The sequence below is a fragment of the Ovis aries genome, chromosome 14, assembly GCF_016772045.2.
Source record: "Ovis aries strain OAR_USU_Benz2616 breed Rambouillet chromosome 14, ARS-UI_Ramb_v3.0, whole genome shotgun sequence".
In the NCBI taxonomy this organism is placed as follows: Eukaryota; Metazoa; Chordata; class Mammalia; order Artiodactyla; family Bovidae; genus Ovis; species Ovis aries.
Window position 1 is genome coordinate 38,531,080 of NC_056067.1, and position 26,298 is coordinate 38,557,377.

The 26,298-nt window shown below is 49.8% G+C and overlaps 3 protein-coding genes across 7 annotated transcripts in view; 2 read left to right on the forward strand and 1 right to left on the reverse strand.

The window, feature by feature from the left end:
* The window catches only part of PMFBP1 (polyamine modulated factor 1 binding protein 1), a 475,252-nt gene extending 472,484 nt beyond the window's left edge, over positions 1–2,768 (forward strand). The window contains exon 36 of the mRNA XM_060398457.1: positions 1,002–2,768. Within this exon, the coding sequence (XP_060254440.1) occupies positions 1,002–1,036 (35 nt within the window). The 3' untranslated portion in view covers positions 1,037–2,768. The remainder of the gene's footprint in view (positions 1–1,001) is intronic.
* Positions 248–17,900, reverse strand: DHX38 (DEAH-box helicase 38). Its single transcript, XM_027978135.2, has 27 exons — positions 17,684–17,900; positions 15,304–15,644; positions 14,755–14,942; positions 13,962–14,063; positions 13,256–13,403; positions 13,034–13,152; positions 12,840–12,916; positions 12,235–12,390; positions 11,538–11,699; positions 11,266–11,373; positions 10,813–10,925; positions 9,023–9,160; positions 8,501–8,687; positions 8,172–8,357; positions 7,696–7,836; positions 7,248–7,358; positions 7,041–7,157; positions 6,749–6,856; positions 6,248–6,360; positions 5,271–5,479; positions 5,024–5,178; positions 4,456–4,611; positions 4,222–4,356; positions 3,900–4,025; positions 3,295–3,390; positions 1,816–1,937; positions 248–736 (listed from the first exon to the last, which is right to left on the reverse strand). The coding sequence occupies exons 2-27, from the start codon at positions 15,624–15,626 to the stop codon at positions 652–654; spliced, it is 3,681 nt and encodes a 1,226-aa protein (XP_027833936.1). The 5' UTR covers positions 15,627–15,644; positions 17,684–17,900; the 3' UTR covers positions 248–651.
* A 281-nt stretch (positions 17,901–18,181) lies between these two features.
* TXNL4B (thioredoxin like 4B) lies at positions 18,182–25,447 on the forward strand. 5 transcript variants are annotated; one of them, XM_042231879.2, is made up of 5 exons: positions 18,182–18,367; positions 20,532–20,738; positions 21,279–21,447; positions 22,815–22,966; positions 23,860–25,447. In XM_042231879.2, the coding sequence occupies exons 3-5, from the start codon at positions 21,316–21,318 to the stop codon at positions 24,023–24,025; spliced, it is 450 nt and encodes a 149-aa protein (XP_042087813.1). In that variant the 5' UTR covers positions 18,182–18,367; positions 20,532–20,738; positions 21,279–21,315; the 3' UTR covers positions 24,026–25,447. The 5 variants fall into 5 exon arrangements, with proteins under 5 accessions (XP_042087813.1, XP_004015159.1, XP_042087814.1 ...); XM_004015110.6 differs by having other exon boundaries at positions 20,609–20,738; XM_042231880.2 differs by having other exon boundaries at positions 20,700–20,738.
* The last annotated feature ends 851 nt before the right edge of the window (positions 25,448–26,298 follow it).

Here is a 26,298-nt window from a genome sequence, read left to right on the forward strand (position 1 = left end):
TTAGGGGCAGCCAGGCAACCTGAGAGCCTGACCCACCTGGTGCTGGTACCCCAAGCCGTCCGCCTTCCCTGTCAGCTGAGTCCCGCCCCACCAGCCCCTGCAGGCACTGCCTGAAGAACAGACACAAGGGCAAGCTCAGACCCTAGGAGGCGCCGTCTAGGAAAGTCACTCCGGGGCTTGCCTGCTCTCCAGTGAGGGTGTGACTCAGGGCCATGACAGGGAGGGAACCATCAGAAATACAATGACATATTACAAACAATAAATTTATTTCCAAATCCTGAATTATAACCAAATTATAATTCCTTCTAGGTCTTACTGTGCTGTTTTACACAAGAACTTTTTAAAAAAACATAGTCACAGCCATGTCATTGATACACCAAGTGTCCTGGGACAGTGTATTTGTATTCGGTGGGTCCGGCCACCTCTTGTGGTCCTGGCAGCCGCTCTGCGGCCCCGCGCACACACCAACGAGCTTCAGCCTCCTCCGTGGCAGAGCCTGGCCTCAGCAGGGGCCCCCAGGGCCATGATGCACACAGATGAAAGCTGTGTGCAGGTATTTTATCAAAGTGGCCTAGGTTGAGAGGGTTTGTTGATAGGCCGGGGCTCGGGACTCAACACCTGGCTCCCCTCCCCTGCAGGGACAGCCTTGGCTCAGAGCCCAAAGCGGGCTGGTGTGCGGCGGGGGGTCATGGGTTCCCCCTGCTCCTTCCGACCAGGAGTGTAGATCTTCGTAGACCTGGAGACACAGAAGAGGAATTAGGAATCGCACTGCAGCTCACTTTGACTAGAACACACAGCAGAATGAGGAGTCTGAAACCCAGCTGTTTCTAACTATGTGTGAGCAGGCTCTGGGGCTACAGGGTCTTCTCCCCTAACATACTTCCACTCCCCTTGCCTTCCCTATCTGTGATTGGGAGCAGAATGAGGTGGGCCTTTTTTCTTATATCCACTGAGGCATGCTGTGAGATGGCTTTACTAATAAATCCTTTCATACCCCCTAGGTGAGCTATGGGCTTCCCTGGTGGCTCAGCAGTAAAGAATCTGCCTGCAATTCAGGAGACTCAGGTTTGATCCCTGGGTGGGGAAGATCCCCTGGAGAAGGAAATGGCAACCCAGTCCAGTATCTGTGTCTGGAGAATCCCATGGACAGAGGGGCCTGGCGGGCTACAGTCCATGGGGTTGCAAAGAGTCAGACACGACTGAGCGACTCAACAACAACAGGTGAGCCTTGGAGGAGGTCTCCCTTCTGCCTCAGCAGGCCGCCACTCTAGCTGAGGCGGGGCTTTGTCCCCACATCCTGGAGGTTATCTCTAGACCCTTGGAATTTCCCTTGGCCTTGGGCACCACAGTGGGGATCCCCAAATTTGTAACAAGTTGGTGAGAAATGAGGGTGACCCTGGGTAACCCCACCTTGCAGGTGGTGACTGAGGCTCTGAGGGTGGTCTTGCCAGGACTATGCCCTTCACCCGTGGTGTCTGACCCAACTCCAGACACCAAGGCAGACAGAGAGGCCCACGAATCTCCCCACCTCACCTCTCCACCATGATGCCCAAGCCCTTGCTCGCTGGTGAGGCTGTGAGACCCACTCTGCGCTCCAGCCCACCTCAGGCCCCACCACAACTTAACAATGCCAGGAGTTGCAGCCAGATCACCACCCCTTGAAAGTGTATCCGGAATTCCTCCATGTGACCACAGTCAACCTGTCACCAAGTGACCTCCGCATGTTTAACTTCTCTTAAATCACGGCCTCACTCGGGGCCTGGCAGGTCCAGCCAGCGGGCTCCCTCCCAGCCCAGGTCCTGAGGCCGCGCTCACCTGACGCTGCCCAGCGGGCTGCGCTTTTCCTGCTCCTGCCGCCGGGCCCGCAGCTGCTCCTCAGCCAGTGCCATCTCCTCCTCCATGGCGGACGCTTCCTCTTTGGCCCGTCGGCGGTTCTCCTAGAGCAGGGAGAGGTACTGGGGTCACTGGGGACCAGCAGTGGGAGGCCTGGCCTGTACCCACCCCTCTGCTGCCAGCCAGGCACGGTGTAGACTGCACCAGCTCCCAGAGACAGGGCCACACACCACCAGGGCCGAGGCTGCTCTTCTCACTGAGCCAAGACGCAGCTTGGAGGACTGAGTCCTAACCCTATCACGCCTCAGCCCTCTTTCAGCCTGGTAAGTGCTTACATGCTCCTAGCAAGTTCACAGCCATGCCAGGACATACGGGAAAGAGGAAGGGCGCAATATCTGAGTGGAGAGGATGGACACGGAAAGCAAATGTCTATGATCTTATGCAACCCTAAATAATGGATCCAGGTGGCGGCCACCAGTGGACACTGAGACTGTCAGGAGGGATCAAGTGGAACCACTGAGCACCCTTAGTGTCATCAAAAGGGGGGGGCCAGAGACAATATGTGCCTCCTGACAGAACCTAAAAGGAGGTTCACAGCAACACAGGCATTATGCATTCCTGCTCCAAAGAGCTGAACCTGAATCTAACCAAGACTTTAGATTAATGACTAGTTTACAGAAAACACATGGGACAGAGGCACAAGGTAAACATTCTGAGGAACCAATTAGCCAAAACTATGTGGAACATTCTACAAGATGACCAACCTGTTTTCCCAGTAAATCAGTGCCATAAAAATGAGAGGGGGCAGAGCTTGTTCTCGAATAAAAGACTTAATATATATAATGACAAATTCCAATGTCTGGATCCTAATTCAAGCAAAGCAATTATAAAAAATTATCTTTGAAATAAAAAGGGAAATATGACTAAGAACTGGAGACTTTGGTGACATTAAGGATTACTTTTGTTGAGTGTTATTGGTGCAGAGATTATGTTTTAATTTTTAAAGTCTTGTTAGAGATACTTATTCAAGTATTTGAGTGAAAAACCACAATGTCTGAAATATGCTTTAAAATATTCCAGGAAAAAGATCACTGTGTATGGAGCAGGGTGGAAATAAGAGAAACGAGGTTGAGAAGAATGTTGACAGTTATAGAGGCTAGGTGAGGAATCTGTGACTCCTTATACTGTTTTGGTCCACTTTCACAGATATTTGGACTTTTCAACAACAAGGGGTTTGTTTGTTTTTTTTTTTGGTTGTTTTGTTTTTCAAGACTCAGCAGACCAAGCAAATGGAGTGGGTGGGAGAAGTGAGACAGACCAGCCTGCCTGGATCATAGCTCTTATGTCTGACAGAGAAGTAAGGGGAAGCCAGATGATGACGTGTCTTTAATACCAAGCTAAGGGGGAAAAATGGATCCCAGAGGCAAACAGACCCACCACAGGAAAGCACAGGACCCTTACCTGCCGAGACTTCCCAGCCTGTTTCACACTGTAGAACATGGGGCCCAGCTCTGCCAGCCACTCTCCGTCCACGGCAGTCACACACTGCATGTACTCCTGTAGCAGAAGGGCCACCAGGCGAGGGTCACGGACAGACCACTGCTTTGAGCTGTCCCTCCCAGAGCAGTTCCATAACTAGGATCCTCACAGGCAGGGCCCTACCCCCAGCCTTGCCAGGCTGAGAAAGGCAAGGAAAATCCACAGACACTGGCATTCTAATCCCTTCTCCCATCCAAAATCCTCCATGCTTGTGAGAAAGCCCTCCAGTGTCCCACAGAACAAGCCCAGCCCCTCAGAAAACCCTTCTAACAACACCCAAAGGGGCTGCGTGTCCCAGGCAGCAAGCAGGAAACAATCCAGCTGCCATAACAGGCCACCGGAACCTGCAGGTCAATTAACTTCCCCAAACCTCCCACTGGAAACCAACCTCAATTCCCCTCAAAGCAGCACCTGTGGTCCCAAGTTCCCCAAGCTCAAAGCTCATCCCAGAAGGCAGCAAACGGTTACAAAGGCCTGGCCCAGCCAAGCGGGCTGACATCATGGCAGCTACCTTGGAAAATACTCACCTTGGTGGTCATGACCAACTCATGATACACAATGTAGTCTGGGGTGTAGCCCATTCCGAAGAGGGAGCTGGTAGGGTGCAGGTGGCAGGGCATGCCTGTCCGGATGTTCACATACTCCCCGATTCCCTAGGGAGGAGACCCAACAGGTGGCTGCCTCAGCAAAACACTGCACGTCTGGGCAGCTCCCCCACCCCTCCAATGCTGCCTTGACACCAGCTTCCCAGGGAAGCCCAGATCTGCAGGACTGTACAGTGAGAAAGGAGAACTCTGCGCTCGGACAAAGTGTCAGGCCAGGAAGGGGCCACAGCTCCATCGGGCTCACCTTGAGCTTGGCTGCCTGGTGGAAATAGGCAGCACAGATGCACTTCCTGACGATGTCCCAGTCAGTGCCACAAGAGGCCAGGCTCATCCGCTGCTGCACCATGATGTCCTTGAGCTGAGCCCGCACCTCCCGGACCTGGAGCGGGACGCAGGTGGTCAGTGATGGAGCACCCCATCCTTCCCCCGCAACCCACCCCACCTCCCAACATCCTGCTTATCCGGGCCACAGACTCACCTTCCGCATGGCCTTGGCATGGATGAAATGATCGTTACACCAGATGGTGGAGTAATTGTTGTTCTTCCACTGCAGGTAGACGTTCAGGTAGCTCAGGTGGTCACTCTCAGGGACTGCGAACTTTTCCCGGATTTGATCGCTCTCCTCCTCTCGGCCCTGGGAAGGGAAAGGCTAGTCCAGGCCACTGAAAGAGCTGTCTCAGGCTGTCACCTACCTGCCCCCCACCTTAAAACACATCGATGTGGTGCCAGACAATATAGCAAAAACAAAATTTATTTATAGCAAAATATTTATTTTAAGATGCAAAGGCTCAGGCACAACCATCCTAGAAAAAAAGGATGCAAAAAAAGGAACGCAAAATACTCCCTGAGAGCCATGGATCCAGCCAACCCCTTCCCCCACCCCAACCTGCTTAACGTAACCCAGTAAAATCCTTCTTCGGAGACTGCGGTTCCACCCCCTCCATTTCATCTTCACAACAGGGGACCCTCTCCCCTCTCTCAACCTCCCTCCAACCCATACACTCCCAAGACCCCTGGCAGGACAGGAGCCGGGCAGCGCCTCCCACCTTGGGCCTGTAGAAGATGGCTGGGACCGAGAGCATGGAGACGATGAGCAGGATCTCGGAGCTGCAGCCCATGTCACAGGACACGATGAGCATCTTGGACAGGGCTGGGTCCAGCGGGAACTCCACCATCAGCCGCCCCGTCGAGGTCAGACCACCTGAGAGAGAGGAGCGGCCCAGACAGTCAGCAGACAGGCTGCTGTAAGATGGAGGACCCAGGCCCCAGAGCCCACAGAGCCCTGCCCAGCACCTGTGTTGTCCAGGGCCCCAAGGATCCAGAGCTGGTACATGGAGTTGAGCATGTTGTCCTCCGGGGGTGGGTCCATGAAGTGGAACTGCAGCAGGTCCTGCACCCCCAGGGACTTGAGCAGCAGCACCACGTTGGCCAGGTTGGTCCGCTGGATCTCGGGCACCGTGGTAGTCAGGAGCTCGTTCTTGTAGGCACTCTGGGTGTAGAGTCTGCCAGAGAGAAGACCCATCAGCCACCATGGACGCAGGAACATGGCAAAATCAGCACTCAAACCACCACCTCCACTTCCACAGTGCTGCCACACCTGCCACCATAGACTGCCCAGCTGAGTCCCTAGAACGTGCCCAGCTGCCTAGGTGAGCCCACCAGCACCGTGGGCTCGTGCAGCCGGAGCAGCCAGTGCTGACAAGAGCCACAGGTACGGAGGAGAAGATCTCATTTCTTCCAACTCCACTTGTCTCTTACGATCACAAATCTCCACCTATTTAAAACTCAGTCATGCCAATTCACTCTTCTGCTGGAGTCTCTTATATAATTGTTTCATTTTTGGAACCATTGAGCCTGGGACTAGAATTATGGCTAGGTTATAATTTCTTTATATTTTTCTGCATTTTCTGAATTTCTATTATTTTTAAATCAGAACAAAAAAAGAGAGAATAATTACAAAGTAAAAAAAAGAACCAGTGATATAATTGGTTCACATTTATCCTCTAAGGAGGGGCACACTGTAACACTGGTCATCCACTGCAGGGACCTTCAACATAGGTCCTCCTCAAACACAAGGCCACTTGGACCTCAAGACTGCCTGGGAAGGTGACTTCTTCCACTCAGCGGCATGTGACGAGAGAATCAACAAGTGGCAGCCCCACCACTGGTCCCCAGCCTCAGGGATCACCCCTCTGCAGGAGCAAAGGCCAATCCTGCCCGCCCCTGCCTGGGCTCCCACCCTGGAAAGCAGGCAAGCGCAGCGCTCCTACCTGAAACACTGACCTGGGCCCGTCCTGCCAGCTCGTCCCGACCGCTGGTTGGCATTGGCCTGGCTGATGGGGTAGATCTGCAGAGCATCCATGCCAATCCGGGGGTTGAAGACCTAGGAGAGGGCAGAAAAGACCTGATTAAGGACGCAGCGAGAGGATAAACGGGAGGCAGCCTTGAGACAGAGAAAACCCTTGGCTGCTACGTGCTACAGAGTGAAATGTTTCAGTGATGCAGGCAGCCATCTTCTGGAGTCAGGAACCTCAAGGAATTTCCCCTCATCACCAGCTCCACAACCTTTATCAAGGCAAGCTGTCCACCCTGCAATATCACAAGAATTGGATGAACCAGAAACATGGCAAAATCAGTACTCAAACCACCACCTCCACTTCCACAAGCAACCATTGTTCAAGGTCTGAGGACCCAGGTCCTGCCTTCCCACCTCCTAGGCCGGGTGAGCGTGCATGAAGGCCCAGAGCCCTGGTGCCTGTGTCTCCTCTTACCTTTAACTTACAATAACCGGAATCAATAACAAACATGATGCCGTCGACGGTCAGGGAGGTCTCAGCAATGTTAGTGGCGACAATACACTTCCGGACGCCATCCGGAGCCTGGAGTCAGACAGGACATGCAGGGAGGGAAGGCTATAGGCTGGCAGGTAGGAGAGACCCCACAAAGAGAAGAGCACACCCCACCCGTGCCAGGGAAGTAACACCTTCTCCCACTTGCCCTCCTGGGGGTAGTCTGGGAGGTTCCCAAGTTGGAGACCCAAACCAGACACTCTTGCAGTCTCACCTTCTGGAAGATCTTGGCCTGGAGGTCAGAGGGCAGCTGGGAGTAGATGGGCAGCACGGCCAAGGCGGGAGCGTTCTCCAGTTCTTCCAGATGCTCCACGATCTGATCTGAGGTCACCTGAGGGCAGAGAGAATTCGTCAGATGCCAGGGCCCCTGATCCTCACCAAGGACCCACCCGCTCACCAAGGTCGCGACCGAGGCACGCACCTCAATGTCCTCTTGGCCAGGCATGAAGATGAGGATGTCCCCGGGGGCCCCCGACAGATGTACCTGGAGGGACTGCTTCACCGCGGCCTCCACATAGTCTTCCTGCGGGGTCTGCAAGCCAGCCAGGGGCACCGTCAAAGGACATGTGGGCCAGGCCCCCTCTGGGAACCAGTGGCCCAGTCCTTGGTCCGGGGCCAGAGCTGGGCAGACTCTTGGGGTCGTGCACATGCAGATGGGCCTTATGGCCCTCCCTGGGTCCCAAGCCTCCACCCCAAAGAAACAATCAAACCAAATGTCTCCAGAGTACAGTCTTTTGCTTCCAAGCCCAAAAGCCGTGAGCTCCCACAGTGCCCTCAAAACCTTTCCCTACTCAGTACCCCATCCCACGCCCCCTACCCGCCTCTTCATCTGATGTCAGGATCAGTTAAGGAAAAAAGGGCCTTGGTACCTTGCTGAAGAGAATGTCCACAGGGAAGGTACGTCCAGGGATGTGGAAGATGGGGACGTTCCCAAAAAAGGAGGCAAATTTCTCTGCGTCCATGGTGGCTGATGTGACAATGAGCTTCAGGTCTGAGCGCCGAGCCACCACCTAAGAGAAGAAGTCATTCAGAGGCTTCCCCACGGGTTCAGAACCCTTGGCTTCTGCCCTCCAGTCTCACCAGCATCACTACCAAGTGAAACAGAAGCCCAAGCTGACGGGGGCTCGTTAGATTTGTACCAGTCCTAAAGGCTGAATCACGGACCCACAGCCAGGAGAACCATGAGTCACTCAGCTGAGCTAGAACGGAGTGAACCACCGCTGGGCAGCCAGAGGCCTCGGGGCAACTCTGGCCTGTCAGAGGCCCCGCAAGCTTCCCCGGGCTAGACCCCAGGCGTCTGGTCACTGACTCCCAGCCCCACAGGCACAGAGGCCTGGACCCGCACCTCCCGGAGCAGCCCAAAGAGCACGTCAGTGTTGAGGGAGCGCTCGTGGGCCTCGTCCATGATGATGGCGCTGTAGTGATCCAGGTCCGCTTCCCGCAGGGACTCTCTCAGCAGGATGCCATCAGTCATGTACTTGATCAAGGTGCTTTCTGAAGTGCAGTCTTCGAAGCGGATGGCATAACCCACCTGGAGGCCAGAGAAATGCTCAGGGGCTCTGGGCACCCGCGCACTGCTGCACACCCCGAGCTGGGTCTAGGCCTCAGCAGATCAGGTCAAGTGACAGAGGCCACAGGTATGAAGAACACAGCTCAGCCCTCGGGCCCACTCACCTCCTCACCGAGGTTTCCCCCCATCTCTTCACTGACTCTCTTGGCCACCGACATGGCGGCCACACGGCGGGGCTGGGTGCATCCGATCATCCCATAGTCCGTGTAGCCGTCTTCATGCAAGTACTGGGTCAGCTGCGTGGTCTTTCCACTCCCTGTCTCCCCAACCACGATCACGATGCTGTTGTCTCTGCAAGGGGGAGAAGAGACTGGTGAATCAGCACGAGTGGAAGGCCACCTCTAGCCCCACCTGCAGTGATCCAAGGAGGATTTCCCTGGGAAAACAGTCTCATACTGAAATCCCCTGAAAAGTCTAAAAGACAGTAACGTTGAAACACATGCCACACTGTTTCATGAGGCCATGTTGCTTGTTTCAAGCAGAGTAGCCTGGGGCACTCAGGAGAGGGGGAAAAAAAAGCCTTTCCCTTCTCCACCAAATGTCATACCCCAAAGAAAAAAAGCCACAGAGCACGCACAGGACAGCTGACCCACTACTGGAGTCCCATCCCCGGGCTGGGGAGTCACCTGATGATCGTGAGGAGTTCCTGCTGCACGGCAAAGATGGGCAGGTACTGCCTCTGCTCCAGAATCGACTTCTTCTTGGCAAACTCGCTGCTGGCCTCGCTCTTCTTTTTCATGTGGTCGGCAAACTTCTGCTCTGTCCTGAAAACACACCACACGCGGCCTAAGTGCCCTGCCTGGTCTCCCGCATCTTCCCTGCTGACTGGGCTACTGCCCTGCTTCCTGTGCCCCGAAGCAAGAACTGCTCCTAACATGCAGTGGATCTTTGCGATGCGAGGGCTGCCAGCTGCTGCTCATCTCCTCTGGCCTAAGGGACCACACTCCTGTCTAAGCACCCATCATCCAAAACCTGCTCAACACACTTGGGACAGACACCCGCAGACGGCTCAGAAGAGCTGCAGATCAGCAAGCGTGCAAATCCTCTGCCCTGGAAGTGCACAGGCCATACCTCACACAGACAACCTTGGGCAATCTCAGCACCACACTTAAAGGGCTGGAAGGAGGAGTCGTGGTAACAGTCATGACCAAGGTCAGACTCCCTCCCACCTCTCAGCAGGACAGCAGAGTCTGTAAGGCTTTAGCTTCAAAGAACTGTGAGAACAGCCCTACTTGATGTTTACAGACATCTTCCACTAAAAGCACTGAAGTGTCCTACACATGTACACCCCCAGGCCGCAGAGCAAAGACGTCCCAGTCCCACCTTACCTGTGTCAATCTTCAGTCTCCACCCTCCCCTTCCCCAGGAGACTTTTCCTCCATCAGATCAAGGCTGTGCCCTGTGAGTTTCCTGTTTCTAATGCCCCAGTCACGCCTGGTCAGCTGAAACTCTATACCGACAGGATTAAAGTAACTAGAGACTAACAAGGCTGATCAACAGCACCAGCTTCTCATTTCCCACAGTGGTACAGAGAATTATTAACTGAGACAACAGTCTGGAAGGACTTCAGAGTGTTCAAAGGATGAGCTTCAGAAGGGACATCTGAGTTCAACCACCTACATGATGAGGCAAGCGCAACAAGTGGTCATCCAACACTGGCTTAAACACCTCTATGAACGGGGAAGCTCTAGCTGAGAGGACAACCCTTTCTATTTTCAAACCTCTGTTAAAAAGTTTCTTCCTTCAGTTCAATTCAGTCGCTCAGTCGTGTCCAACTCTTTGTGACCCCATGAACCACAACATGCCAGGCCTCCCTGTTCATCACCAACTCCCAGAGTCCACCCAAACCCATGTCCATTGTGTTGGTGATGCCATCCAACCATCTCATCCTCTGTTGTCCCCTTCTCCTCCTGCCCTCAATCTTTCCCAGCATCAGGGTCTTTTCAAACTCAATACCTGAACTAAAATCTAAGAGGGCAAAGCACATGTTCCCACCCCAAACATCAAAAAGGCTCTCTAGCAAAGCAACTAAGAGCACAGGCTCCTTAGCTAGACTGTCTGGGTGGGACCCTCACTCCACCATTTACCAGCTGGGTAACCTCAAACAAGTTACTTAACCTCCCTGGGCTGCATCATCCTCATATGAAAAATGGGAAAGATTACACCTGTCCCACAGGACTGCCACGAGAATCCAACGACCAAGTATCTGTGAGGCGTGTGGTGCTGCTCGGCACAGAGTAAGTGCCGACAGTGGCAGCGGAGGCAGCTGGGATATTATCCGAGAAAGGTGAAGACAGACCAGGAGGAAGGAACCACAGACTCCCAAGTGACGTCATGCTCGTATTAGTGAGTGACAAGTCATGTTGATCCCCTTGAAGCCCATCTTCAGGGGTGCCAGCTGCCGCGAGACTCCTACCTGTAGTCCACTTTCCCATCCTCGGTCAGAGATTTATCCGGCTCTTCTTCTTTTTTGACGCCCATTATATCTCCCAGTTTGGTTCCAGCCAATTCCCAGTGTTTGTGTTGAGCCTGAAAAAGACATGGAAAGTCAGTCTGCTCCATCCCGTGATGGAAAATCAATTCCGTCTGACAACGGGCTTCCTCCAGCAGCAGTAAGTTCCCACAGCCAGCGGCGGCACCGAGCCAGGCCCGCCTCCCACCTTCCCCACGCAGTTCCCGAGCCCGTAGCCCCGCACCATCCTAACTCAGCCCTGCAAGAGGAACACAGTGCCCTCCCCCAGGGGCTGACGCTCGCCCTGTGAGTTTCCTCTAACTGCCGAAGGAGCCCTACCTGCGAGACACATGATCCCTAAAAAGAAGACCAAAAAAAAAACAGAGACCCTCGGGCCCCAGATGAGCAGAAACCAACCTTTTTGCGTTCCTTCTGCTCCCTGTGTTTCCGCACTGTTTGACTGCCTTTCCGAGCAATAATGGCTAAGTCTGAAGTGGCGTCCTTGACTGGAATCACAGGCTCCGGCTGCAGGAGGTTGAGGAAAAAGCAGAAATCCCATGCTGATCGTTCAAACTCCACACGAAAGTCCACTTCGTAACGGTCAACGGAAGGCTGCCACGCCTCCACCGCCCCCCCCCACCGTCTTCCCCCACTTCGGGGCTCCCCTCTCTGACTACAGACGACCCCACCTGCTTGGTGAAGACGATGCGCCCGTCCAGAAAGGGGGGCACCAGGTTGTGCACCATGAGGTGCACCTTGGCCGCGCTGTCCTCCTCGAAGTCCTCGTCCACCTCCAGCCGGTGCACCACCCCGCTGGTGAGCATGCGGTTGGTCTCCCAGCGCTCGTTGTCCTGAGAGGACACAACAGGAGGAGGCCACGTTCAGACTGCAGCCACGCGAGGTCATCCTCAAAGGGCCCAGGCGAGGCCACGCAGCAGATCCCAAGAGAAGGGCCGTGGGGATGTCATCAGTCTCTGGACCCTGCAGCTCCTTGTGATGGCAGAGGCCCTGATCCCAAATCACTTGAAGCGTATTTTCCCAGAAGCCACCTTTTATGTCTAAACCAGAACCTCTACATGGACGTACAGAGTGGCCATCCCCCAGCCCCACTCAGAGACACAGAGGACACAGAGCCAAGCCCACCCTCTCAGCTCCCATCAGCAGCTCCCTCCAGGAAGCACTGCCAAAGAGCAAAGCTGGGATTTGGGGGTTTTTTTTTTTCCTTTTTTTCCAACCTACTGAAAAGTTCCCCGCCCACCCCTCCGCTTCCAGGAGTATCGATCCTTCTGGAACTTCAGCCATGGGGAGAAGAGCTGTGCTGTCAGCCAGGCTGCAACCTGCCACTACTCCGGCAGGGTCTGCTCCGCCTCGCGCGGGCAGCCTCACCTCATTGATCTGTCTCCGCTGAGCCGAAATGCGCTTCTGCTTCTGTTTGTGCAGGTGCTGCTCCCGCCTCCTCACATAGTCCTCGGAGGAGTAGGCCAGGGGGTTGTGGAACTCATCATACCCCTCGTCCATCATGTACCAATCCCGGTCGGCTTGCTGTAGCGCAAGAGACAGAGCCGTGAGAACAGGGAATAGAGTGAGTGTATGTGCAAGACAGGGACAGAAGGGGAGGAGATGCTTGGCAAGAAGTCACTGGTGCAGTCGACAACTCAGGAGAGGCCACCCTGCTGGGGGGCCAGCTGCCTACAGGAGAAAGAAGCACGGTTTGCAGCCCAGGCCACCATGACGGCACTTCTTAGGTTTACCACACAGTGGCGCCAGCACGCAGAAGTTAGGTCTGATCTGCACCTGGTGAGAAGTTTCACCGGGGAGCCTACGCCTGGAAAAGGACTCCAGGGCTTCAGGACTGAACGTAGCTCAGCCTTCCCGAGACTGTCCGGATTCACGAGCGTGTCATCGTGGCCCCTGTACTCTGACACCTGTCACCGGCTTACTGAAAGATGGCCACCACCTCTCATTCAGTCGCTCAGAGATGTATTTCTTACCCTCTGGTCATCCTCCCACTGCTGCCGTTCCTCTTCTGTGTCAAATGAAATTCCTTCTTCACCATCCTCACGTCTCCCTGCAGGAGAACACAAGGCAGGTCGGTGTGCAAGGCCCCAGCTTGTCCCCCGTGGCCTCACGCAGACCAGCCACCCCAGGAGGAGCGTCCCATCCTCCCACTTTCACCCCGTCTTACCTCGGCCCCTGGACAGACGTGGGGTGGACCCCAGGTGTCTTCTGTCATCAGCCCACTCGTTGTATTTGTAGGATGGGGTTGGCAGAGGGGTGTCATCTGAGTACCTGCTCCTCACAGACCTGGGAAACAGTAAAGCCAGCCTCACTAAACAATCACTAAGCTGAGACATGTTCCCAGCCACCATCCGCCCGCCCAGCCCCAGTCACAAGCACAGAACATCACCTGTCCCTGTCTCGACTGGACGGCCGATGACTCCGCTCGGAATCCCGATAGGAAGGCGTTGGGGAGGGCGATTCCCACTGTGAGCGCCTCGAGGAGCCGTAGCCACTGTCCTCTTCCTCCCAGGTAGACCGTGAAGGGGTGGCAGCATCTGGGCCACAACAGACATGAAGCTCAGCATCTACTTTAACTCAGACATGGCGCTAGAGCCATTAGGGGAAAACCAGTTCACCACATTTCTTTCTTCTACTCATAAACTTTATACCTGTTTGCAATGGATATGATGGGTTTGACAGCTTTTAAAGATATCTGAATTTGAAGAGGTCCATTTTTCATCTGTGTTTATAACACTTTAAGGAATATCCAATTTGTCTCTGCAAACATATCTCCATTGAATATACGTATTTCTTTATAATCAACCCTTCTTCTGCCCCCACCTCATTCTCACTCCCCCTACTCCCCACCCCCAGCTCCCTATTCTTTCCTACCATTTGGAAAATTGGCCACTCAGCAAATGGGCAAGTCGCATTAAGGGAGCATATCAGTTTCCAAAGAAGTCCATGGCCTTCCCAACTGAATCAACCAAGTATTCCAAGTCATTTATGGTGGAATCAGGAATTCCAACCCAGTTCCACTGAGGATGGGAGTCACTCACCCTGCCCCTCATATACATGGCTCTCACAAACCACCATAAGCAAGCTCAGACTACCTTTAGGCCGGTGTCGGGGGCTCTCGGGTTCGTTTCTTCTGCTGCTGCGATCTGACCCTCCATCTCGCTCCGATCTGCTGTGCCTGCTTCTGTCCCGCTCATCTGTCAGGAGTCACCAGCAGAGCTTAGAGAACAGGTGCCTGTCCTAATTTCCACCCATCTTCACCCAAGAGAAAGGACAGGCCTCCCCACTCACTCACAGGAGCAACCTCACTGCTCTAATGCGATCCAGGGGCTCCTGAATCTCACATATCCCCATTCTTTCAAAGGGCAAAGATTAGTTACTGGCTACAAAGTTTCAAACTCACAGTAACAGTTATTTTCCTACAAGAATTCAAAAAAGAATAGTTACAAGTCTATCCTGAATAACTATTTAATAGTTACAAGTTTACAAGCTACAGACCTCAACTATTACCAAGAAAGGCCAGCGCTGGACCTTATGTCTAGCTGTGCTGCACAGCACTGTCCTTTCCCTCTCACCAACACTACTGTCAACCAGTTTCTCAAACACATTACCCACTATCACCTTTAGCACGAGCTTTCAAGATAAAGCGCAAAGAACCACACACTCAAGCAGAGTAGCTATGCTGCAAGTAACAGTTCTTTTCTTAGACTGCCCACTTGTGCCCGCTTGTCCCAATACCAACAGGGTCAAATACCCAATACCACCAGGCTGACATGAAAATGGATCTCCCTGATTAACAGGCATTATAAAGACTCCCAGGACAGCAAAAAGGCCGGCGTGTTACTTCGGGTGCCTAGCAGGCCCTAGGAACTCTGCTGAGCAGTTTACCTCTGTCTCTCTTGCGGTCACAGTCTCGATCCCGCGACCTCTCCTTCTTCCGATCCTTTTCGTCTTTGGACGAGGCATAGACGCCATGCTCCCGCCGCTCCCGCTCTCTCTGCCGACTGCGTTCCCAAAACTCTTCGCTCACACCACCAGGATGGGATGGAGTCTCCACCCGGGCTGATCGATAATGCCTGCAACAGAGGGCAGCTGGTGAAGGACTCAGCCAGAGAAGAAAAACCTGCCCCAAACCTGTGGCCATGCCAGACAAGCAACCTGGCCTCTTCCACTTTATCTCCCTGGTACGGCAGGCTTGCATATGGCAACAGCCGTAAGCACTTCTAACCCCCCATCACCTACTCTTCAGTTGCTTTTGACAATTGCCCCAAATCTGAAAAAAAAAAATACCAATTCCTACCTAGCCTCAATGTTATAGAATCCTAGTAAAAATTAAGCCCTAAATATCCAGTAAGAAAACTGAGAGATAAACATGAGACATTATTTTCTGGCCTCTATTTTCATTCCCTCCCGGGCAATCCACCCAAAGGCTTTTACCTGTCTTTTCGGCCACTTCGGCCAGCCTGGTCACTGTCTTCTGCCTCAGCGTCCCTCTGGTCATCCTTGCTCTCTTCCCAGTCCTTGTATGAAGAGATTCTGGACTTCTTCTTGTCCTCGCCATCATCCTTCTCCTCTCTCTCCTTCCTCTTCAAGGAAGCCAACAAGTCCAGTCCCAGCAATGAAGGGCGGGGTGCAGGGGCCTTGAAGACATGCTGCTCACTAGCTGCACTTTTGGTCTTAAAAATAAGGCCGCCAACCTGAGAGTCCACGTCAGTGCCTTCCAACCGATGGAGTGAGGCATCCTCGCTGCTGTCCTCCATGACAGGCTCCAGGATCCCCTGCAAGGAAAACAAACCACTTGCTATCAGACGTAAGAAGGGAAAGACTTGGCTCCACTACATCCCAAAATAACTGTGAATATATGAATATCAGGGGTGGGGGGGCTGACCTCCCTCTCAAGACCTGAATTCCTTTAGTTACCTCTTCGCAAGACTTCCATCAACTCATTGACAGTCTTAATCTTAAAAGATCTTTCTATTTCCACCCAACACACATCAGAAATAGATAAACACATACACATACACACCCCAAGATCCAAGAGGGTATCATTCAGACAAGAACACTAAGGAGCACTTACTAGAGCAGGATGGCATCTATAAAGGGAGTGTAGGGGAAACACTAGATCTGAAGTCAGAAATCTCAGTTAGAACCCTCTCAACATTTTCTACCTATATGATCATAAGCAAATAGATATTAATCTTAATCTTTGGTTAGGCATAATTTCTATACCTGAAAAATGGAAGTACTTTTTGCTCTCTTAAATCCATGAAGTTACTGTGAGTATCAAACAAGAAAAGTATATGTGAAAGCACTCACTCTGTAACCACAGTTACATAGACGTCATTGTTACATTATTTCATTTGCTGTGCTCTCGGGTACTGATTGGGTTCCTCACCATTTTTTACCCAAGTTCTTCCTACTCTCTACTCCTTTAAACTACAGATACAGTACAGTTGCTGACATATAAGGCTACCATCCACGTGATCCATTCTTAAATGAGTTTTCTGGGCCAGTTTTGTTTTGTAGAGAAGAATTACCTCACAGCAGTCGAAATCTGTTTAACAACAATTCAAGTTCACCAAAAAAAATTGGATGAGAATCACCAGGCTAGGAAATGGTGTTTCTGAAAAGTATTTAGGTGACTGTAAGATTTCCTGGCACTCAGCTCATAACAAATTCCTCTTTACCTCCCACTACACACCATCTGCTTATAAACATAACCCATTTTGTGCTTGAATAATTTCCCTCATTCCAACAAGTCATTAAAGCAAAGAACTATCAAGAGAACCACCAGAAGCCAAAATGCTTTACACAGCTCTAATTAACATGCACATTTCTATAGAAAAATATAGCCTAACAGACTGAACACACAATATAGCCAAACAGACTGGACACAGAAACAAGAGCTGCATTTTGGAAAATGCCAACACAGAGAAGAGAAATGGAAAAGCTAACTTTTAGTGACATTTGTACTCATGGGACGGAATCTTCGCGGGAAGGTAAGATATACATGCTCTGCTCAGATGTCTGAACTAGAAAATATACCCCTAGAACGTCCTTTTATGCAGGAGAACTTTGTCTTGTTGACTGCATTGCCCGGTGCCTAGCAAAATAAACATTTGAGGAATAAATAATTTTAAACTGATTAAAGGAAACAGGGAGCCAGAAATCTCTAGAGACAGCAAAGAAAGGTGCCAAGCAGCACAGGAAAAAGAATCTGACAAACAGGACAACTAGTGGCTGAGAAAAACAAGAAGTTTAAATGTTGTCTTCTGAAAAAGGATTAGTGGCAAAGAAGCCACAGAGGCACAAGAAAAATAATGAAGAAAGAAACTGTATACATTCATTCAACAATTACCGAGGGCCTTCAGTGAGCCAATCGCTTGTTCTGGGCATTAGAGATAAGAGACCAAAACAAAAATCCCGATCTTTTTGGAGTTGACATTTTATTAAAAGATATCGCCTGGAAGAGATACCACTGTGACAGACAAAAAGAAAACGAAAAGAGCCCTTCTGGGCTCGGTGTCTCTCTGGGAGTGGGCTAACGAGAAGGTCTAAGGACGTGGGCGGGGTGACTCCCGGCAGCATCCCTGGACCTCTGGGAGGCCGCGTTAGTGTGCACGATCTTACATGATCAAGGAGAAAGGCCGGGGCCGGCAGAACCCGCGCAGCATTCCTACAGTGAGTAAGGCAAGTTAGATGACAGGGACAAGACTTTACAAGCCCGGGCCCGAACTTGAGCGAAAGGCCGAGATTCGCCTCTTGGAGCTGCCAAGGCTGGCGAAGAAAAGGTCGGAAAGGAAAAAGGGACACTCACCTCACCAAGCCTGACTCTCGGAACCTGCTGTCCGGGATTCTGGGGCGCTAGCGCCGCCAACTCCTCGCTCAGACCGCTGTGAGAGCCAAAATCAACTACATGAAAGCGGCCATTATTGTCCCATAATACTTTACGCGGCTCCTTCTATCCATCCAAGGATACCATCGAGAGCAGCCCAGAAAACGCCTGTTCCCGGTGCGACACAGAACGCGACCGCGCATGCGAGACTAGACTGTCTTTCTCTGGGGCTCTGATCACAGTCACTTCCGAGTCCCCTGGCGACCAATCATGCTTAGTGTAAGAGGCGAGGCCCCGCCTGTAAGTGGGGCGTGGGAGGGAGAAGCAAAGAGACCTGTCAGGTTTAATGAGGGCGGGGGTGACCCTAGGGCTTCCGGTCAGAGCAGGGTAGGTGGGCGTGACTAGAATAGCTTCTTCTGCTGATTGGGTTATTGAGAGCTGAACGCGCGTTCATCACTGCGCCTGGGCGTTTTCGTTTTCAGTTTCCGTCCGCTCTGGTGGTCGGCAGAGGGTTGCTAGGCAACGGCTCCAGGTTACTTTGAATTGGGGTCGCCGCCACGGTTGGGGCAGGGGAAAAAAAGCCTTCTGAGTAGGCTTTTTCGAGAAAGGGTCGGGGTTGTCCACAACCCTGAAGTGGAAGAGAAGGAGGTGACGTGTACAGTTAAAGTAAGTATCGTTTTCCCCAGTAGTTGTGGGCCAGAAGTAGCCCAACCACAGGCGTCATTAAAAATATATATGTCGGATATTTGGGGGAAATAAAGACGCGCGCCTACAGTGTAAGTAAAAATCACTCGTCTGTTCACACGCAGAGATAATCTCTGACGGAGTTGAAAGTGAAAGTCGCTTAGTCGTGTCCGACTCTTTGTGACCCCATGGACCCTACAGTCCGTGGAATTCTCCAGGCCAGAATACTGGAGTGGTTAGCCTTTCCCTTCTCCAAGGGATCTTCCCAACCCAGGGATGAAACCCAGGTCTCCTGCACTGCAGGCGGATTCTTTACTAGCTGAGCCACCAGGGAAGCCAAGAATACTGGAATGGGTAACTTATCCCTTCTCCAGAGGATCTTCCCAACCCAGGAATCGAACTGGGGTCTCCTGCATTGCAGGCGGAGTCTTTACCAACTGAACTATCAGGGAAGCCCTGGCATTTTCATTTTTATTTATTTTTCTATGTGAATATTTATGCATTATAGTTAGGTTTTTGTACAAAAGTGGGAGCACACTTTATATACTACAGTTTTATAAAAAAATTTTTTCTTTATCGTGAGGGTTTTTCAATTATTCGTCTCTAACCCAGTATATAATGATACTGTGCTAGTACATCACTGGGCTATACTATCATTTATTCCCTCTGTCCATTACTGATGACTGTTTAGGTTTTTTCCAGTTTTCCACACTTATAAATGGTACACAAATCTTTGTGCACGTCTATTTATTTACTAGGGATTCTCAGAAGTGGAATTGTTGGTCGAAGAGTATTTCAGATTTCTTTTCTAGAAAAGTTTCATTTCTCTACCTTCCATCAGGTATTAAATGCCTGCCAGTTCACTCACACTCTTGCTGTTTTTCTTTTTTAATCTTTGCCAAATGAATGACTTTTAAAGATATATCTTTTAATTTGCTTTCCTTTGCTTACAGGTAAAGCTTAACTTTCCAAATATATCTGTCCATTTTTACCTCCTCTTTTGTCAGTTCTCTATTGGTATTCTTTGCTGTGGACATTTTGTTAGGCATGGTCTCTCCCCATGCCTAAAGAGAAATTTCCCTCTCCCCCTTCCAACTTTTATCCAGTCCCACTCTCTCACATGCTTACCTCCACACTCCCTGTTGACTGCTTCCTCCTCTCTTAACAATACAGAAGTTGCTGGTCATTTGATTTCTAGTGGTGGGACAAATCCATCTTCTCTGACTTTCCCTTTCAACAGTAATTTGTTCTGCCACTCCTATTTGACGAAAGCCCCTTTTGGCAATCTTCTTTCCTATTTAAAGTATGACCTATTACTGGGACAATCTCCTATCCTATATGAATTTTATCTTAAAATGTGACTTGCCACTGAAAAAGAGAGAATGAAATCGTCCCTTTTCATAGCATTCAGTCCCCTGGGACTGAATTCAAAATATCAAGTATCTCAATGGAGTCTCTTGTGGATCAGAAATAGAGCTCCTTGATCAAAGAGTATTCTTGATCATAAAAATAGGACTTATTGTAGTAAATAAGTTGGGCTTCCCTTGTGGCCCTGGTAAAGAATCGCCAGCAGTGTGGAAGACCTGGGATCCATTCCTGGGTTGGGATGATCCCCTGGACAAGGGAAAGGTTACCCACTCCAGTATTCTGGCCTGGAGAATTCCATGGACTAGTCCATGGGGTCGCAAAAAGTGTGACACAGCTGAGCAACTTTCACTTTCACTTCCATTGTAGTAAAAGGAATACGGGACTAGAAATTTGATGGCATGGATTCTGGTCCTTGTTTTTGTAGCTAAAAAGGTAACTGTGAACCTGAAAATGAGAATCCCCTTCTGTCTCAGTGTTTTGCTATTTGTTTTGTGTGTGTTTGGTTTTTACGCCCTCTTAGTTGATCTGTTTGCATGTAATGAGGTACTCTCAATAAGACATACACCAAGAATCTTTAAACTAGAACTCATGATAATATAAATGTCTGTCAATAAAAGACTGTACAAAAGGGATGGAGCATGCATGAAGTAGTATGGCACTGTAACAAGAAACGTGTGAGTTTTCTGCATAGAGCAATGGGAAGATATTCACACGTGAGGTAAAGTGCAGAAGAGTGGGTAAAGTATGTGTGCTGGACATCTGTCGTTTACCCCTCCAGATCCACTCTTCTCTCTAGACTGCTCTGTGTCAGGAGGCTTGTTTGCCTCTGCAGCTCCCCTGCCCTCTTTGTTCCAGCTGGAGTCAGTCAGTGGAAGCGTTAGTGTTAGCATCAGAGGGCAGGGGAGAGTGGCTGCCTCCCCTCACTGCAGGCTGACCCCCTTTATAGCGGCCCTGTCCACCCATCAGCGTTGGCCACACAGTTCTGGTAAGTACTCCCTCCTGTGGCTCCTCCGGGCCTGGGGGTGAGAACAGCACCCCGTCCTGGCCCTCCTAGCTGAGGGTTCTTCACTATTCCCTGTTCTTTGCTATGCCCTGCCTCAATGAAAGTCTTCAAATGACCAAATTTGAAGGTGGCATCTCTTTCCCGCTGGAACCGACTGATAGAATACACTATCTTTTGAGTGACAAGGGGAAAAAACATCTTTGTATTTTCTTTGAATGCATAACAAACTTTTCTGAGAAACTAATGAAAGTTGTTGCCTGGTAACTACCCCAGGGTGCTGGCAACCAAGTCCTCTGAGGGGAGGGGGAAATATTACAGTATACCTCTCTGTGTTGTTTCTTTATAACTGGTGGACTTATATGCCACCTGTTTGTGCATTCCTTTTACTTTTTTGTTACTATGTTGTATGAAACTTTTTCATCTAGGAGGGAAAAATATATATGTTACCTACTCCAAAAATGAACAGTGTTTCAAAATTAGGGCTCCTGCACTTAATCTGTCTTTAAACATTGCAACTTTCAGGACCAACAGTGAGGACTGATAATCGGATTATTTCAACATGAGCTTCCTGTTACCCAAACTGAGTAGCAAAAAGGCAGTAGACCAAGCAATAAAAAGTACTGCAGAGAAAGTGCTGGTTCTCAGGTTTGGGAGAGACGAGGATCCGGTCTGTCTGCAACTAGACGACATAGTAAGTGAATTTTTTAAGATTTTTATTGAAAACCTATACGTTCTTACTCCAGCATCTGCAGAGTGCATGAGCAGGAGCAGGCAGGGTCCAGGTGTACAGCTGTTCAACTGTTAGCACACTTCCAAGAGCCGATCATGCGCCTTCCTGAGTCGAACCCCCTAGTCTGTGATTGTGTGGAATCCGCCCTAGATGTCCTTCCCCACTAGCAGCTGCCGAAGCTCAGTTTCACCAACAAGTGGTGGAAGAGTCTAGAGTCTAGTTAGACTAGACTACAGTCTAGTTACAAACTAGAGTCTATGAACATTGTCTTATTCAGTGCTCCCCACAGGGGGATAATTAGTATTCCCAAGAGAGGAGATGCATGCCAGGGAGGTCAGGTGACTTCCCATGGGCCCAGAACCACTAAGTTGCAGAGCTGGGATCTGAACTTTGTTTTCTTTGCCTGCAAATATGCTTTTCTGGGGTGCCTCTTCCAGTGTGTGCCTGATGGTAATCTATGATTTCACAGCACATCTTTACAGTCTGATGAGTTGAGAGGGGAGTACAGGACAGAATAAGCTTATCCTGGTCTCTGACTTACCCAGGACTAAGGCCTCACCCACGTTTTCTGTTGCTGCTACCCACAGTGTGGATCCAGTGTAAGAAACCCCATGACTGATCAACAATGAGGGTGTGATGCATTCAGCTGGTGGGAAGGCGGCCAGAGCATTTTACCCTCAGCTGTGAGGGTGTGGAATATCGCCGAGTGTAGACTCTGAAGCCAGGCCGTCCGAGTTCAGAGCCCAGCCTTACTGCTTACAGCTGTGTGACCGGGGGCTCATTACCTCCTCGTGGCTCAGTCTTCTCGTCTGTGAAATGGTGCCTGTAGCTGTGCATACCTCCTAGAAATGTTGTATGGATTAAAGGAGCCAACAAGTGTAAAGCACTTAGAACACTTAGCACACAGCAAGTGCCACGTAAGGGTCTGATGTTTCGTCATAACTCTCATTTATGGGTGAGATTGGAAACAAGGAGATTTGGGGGAATTCCAGTATCTGTAGCACATATTTCTGAATTTACTTTTTTATTTAAGCGAGTATGGATTTTATAAATCCATGAAAAGTTTAAAAACACATATTTTAATCAAAAATAGAAGAAAAAAAGAAGAAATATATTCACCCAGTTTGCTCAGGGCCTTCTCATTACCCTGCCAACAGTGATTCAGACTCTGAATAAGGTTACACTGTCTCTTAACGTGGAACTCCCAACAGGCTAGATTCTTGGTCCAGGAATTTTTCTCACACAGAAAATTCTTAGAGTAAAAAGGTTCACAAAGGAAGTGTTAACAGCCCTGAAGTTGTAACCCACACCTCTCTCTTCCTCTGCAGCTTTCTAAGACCTCTTCCGACTTAAGTAAAATGGCTGCTATCTATCTAGTAGATGTGGACCAAACCCCAGTTTATACACACTATTTTGACATCAGTTATATTCCATCTACTGTGTTTTTCTTCAACGGGCAGCATATGAAAGTGGATTATGGGTAAGTTAGATTGGCGTGAAGTTACTATAGTCTTTCAAGTTCTTTGCTCCAGTCAGTTTCAGTAGCTCACCCACTTGGATGTGATGGGGGCTTTGTGTGTCTTCTGTTGGTACTGTTTCCCCAGTTGATGAAGTCTCTAATTTGTGTGTGTGTGTGTGTGTGTGTGTGTGTGTGTATGTGTGTGTGTGTAACTTTGGTACAAAATGAGAGTGTTTCCAGTTTACTACTTAAATCTGAGAGACTAGTACAGTTTGTGAAGCACTCACCATCCATCACTGCAGAAAATATAGAACAGCTTTTGTCAAATTTTCCCAGGAGTTTTATTTCAAACAAAATGGGCCATTGCTCTTAAACTCTTGATACTCATTGGCTGCATCTGTGAAAGAAGTGATTCTTCAGCAAATTAAGACATGCATTTCCCTTACCACGCGTTCTGTCTGTTTTCAGTTAGAGAATATTGAAGTGCTTCTTTCTCAGGGTCTGTCAAAAATAAGTAAGATGAGGGACTTCCGTGATGGTCCAGTGGTTAGAACTTCACCTTTCAAAGCAGGGGGTTTGGGTGTGGTCCCTTGTCGGGGAGCTAAGACGTCATATGCCTGGAGGCCAGAAAGCCAAAACAAAACAGAAGCAATATTGTAACAAATGCTATAATGACTTTAAATGGGCCATGTAGTAGGGCTTCATGCTCTCCCAGCAGCCCGCAGCACTGGTTTTAGTTGTGTATCAAATGGGCCCTGTAACCAAAAATGGAAAGTCAGTGTCAGGCTTTGTGTCTAAGGGCTCCCTGACCAGAAGAAAGTGAGAGAGCTGCTGTTTACTTGGTTTATCCTGAAGGCCTTACAAGTACTTTTGAGAAGTTCTGAGCAAGGTTGTTTCTCTCCTACGCTATTTAGGTCTCCAGATCACACTAAGTTTGTGGGAAGTTTCAAAACCAAACAAGACTTCATAGATTTGATTGAAGTAATTTATCGAGGCGCAATGAGGGGGAAACTTATTGTGCAAAGTCCTATTGATCCCAAGAATATTCCCAAATACGACCTCCTCTATCAAGACATTTAGTGCTTTTGCTGCCATCAGAGTTGAAGAGAAAGGCTCATCTTGAAACAGTACCTTACTCCAGCTGTGCGGTTTTCCTGGGGTCCTTCAGAAACATGGTCAGCATCCCAGAGAATAAGAGGTTTGACCTCAACAGAAAGTACCGACCGCCAAGCAGAAGACCACACTGGTGCACATTTGGGGATGCCCAAGTGTCTACGCCCTGCAGACCTCAGAGAGGTGAAGCCAGCCGTGGTGAATTTCCCCAGTGTGGGTGTTTTAATTTCTCTGTATATTGTGCTTTTCTTTATTCTTTAAGATAATACAGAATCCTTCTAAATTTGGCTAGGACAGTTTGATTCAACTGTATTTATTTGATACATTGCGTAAACTAGAAAATCAGTTCACATAAGAGCAAAAACACTTGTTTTCTACCCTATGTGTACATACCCACCCCTTCCTTCATCCTCAGCCTCGCCTTCCCTCCACGCATGTATTTATCTCATGCTCACCTACTATCCCAGGTTCTCCTGGAATAAATCATTCTCTACTGATAGTGGCCAAGTTTGTTTTATCTGCAAGACTTTCTGGCTCAGAATTTTAAAGATATCTTGGCTTGTTCATTTTACCAGCTTTTATGTTATTAAATTGCCCCAGAGGTGAGAACTTGAACTTCCTTTACTGTCCAGCACCAAATTTAAGCTAAACAAAAAAATTAAGTACCCTTAGTCAGTAGGAGCCAATCTCTCCTGGAGCTCCGTCTCTTTCTGAGGAGAAAACTGTACTTCAGGGACTCAAGACTGGAAAGAGATCTCAGAACTGCTAAACAGAAGTTCATCTATATAGGATTTGCCTGTTTTAATAACTCTGTGAAGAATTCCAGCTCTCCCAGGGCCCCCTGGCACAACCTTCACCACTTGGGCAGGTTCCTCCTCTTCTCATGGAGCTAATAGCACTGACTTTCTAGAATAAGAATGTATGCAGAACCAGATGGCAGCACCAGACAGCACACGGCCCGCTTGGCAGCTGTTGGCCTGCAGGCAGGGCAGCACCGTCACTGCACAACTGTCCCCCTTTGCCGGGTGCTTCCTTTCCAAGTCTTCTGTGACAAACTTGGCAGAGAAGGAAGGTTGCTGGGCACCTGGGTGGCCTTCATTGATAAAGGAGGGCGCCACTTCAGAAATGAGACAACAAAATCCTTTCACCACCACCTCCATTGTCTCCTGGCCCCCACTTCCTGCTTATGTTGGTAATCGTGATGCATGGAACCACAGCAGCCATCTTAGGACCATGAGGCATCCAGCCCTGGGATGAAAAATGAGCATGCTGAAAAGAATGATGAAAAGAGCCTGGGTCCCTGATGACAATATCAAGCTCCCAAGTGGACTCTAGACCTGCCTCCCTTCAGAGTTCTGTGAAAGAATAAAACGTCTTTACCACGTGTCACTTTAGTTGGATTTTCTGTCCCTCACAGCCTAAATTACACAGCATGTGAGATGTGAGAAGTGCTCAGATAACAGCAAAAACTCAGCACTTTCATGCATAAGATTCTCGTGTTGTCTTTCCTCCTGAGAGCTTTTTGGTGATGTTTCTCTGAAGTCCAAGTTTGTGTTTTTGTTCCCATCATAGTTGCTCTCCCTTCCATAAGTGTTTATTAATTACATACTGTATGCCCCCATCCTATGCCAGATACTGCACAAAACAAATGACTCCTGGATGAAAAAAAAGCTTCTTAGAAGAGACAGTTCCTGAGCCTTAAAGGAGAGTAGGAGGTACTTATGGAGAAGGGGGAGGGCGTTAGGGGGAACTGAGGGGAGGCAGGCCCGGGGCTGGAGACAGCCCGCGTGTTGAGAGGGCTCCACAGAGTTCAGTGTCACTGAAACCCGAGGGGGAGGCAGGTGGGCAGGAGGTGCTGCTGGGGAGGAAGGTAGAGGAGATAAGGAAAGTGAGAAAATACCGAAAATTTTGTTTTCCTCCTTAGAGGCAGAAGCCACTTAATACAATCAGATTTTTCTTCAAAAAAACCTTGGATGGTTTATTCTTCAAAAACCTTAGTGCTGAAGGTATTATTAGAAGAAAGAGGTGTAACTCTGCTGAGAGGCATGATTTTACGTGTTTGTATTATTTTTGAGTTTCTGGCCATCGTCTCTCGTGCAGGTTCTAGAATACAGGTCTCAGCTGTGCCTTGGCCTGTGAGCACCAGCCTGTTTTCCATTATCAATGGGTCTGGAGAGTGCCTGTGATAATGTCACGGGGAAGAGCAAAGCACTAGTGAGAGGGTAGTGACGCTAGCGGAC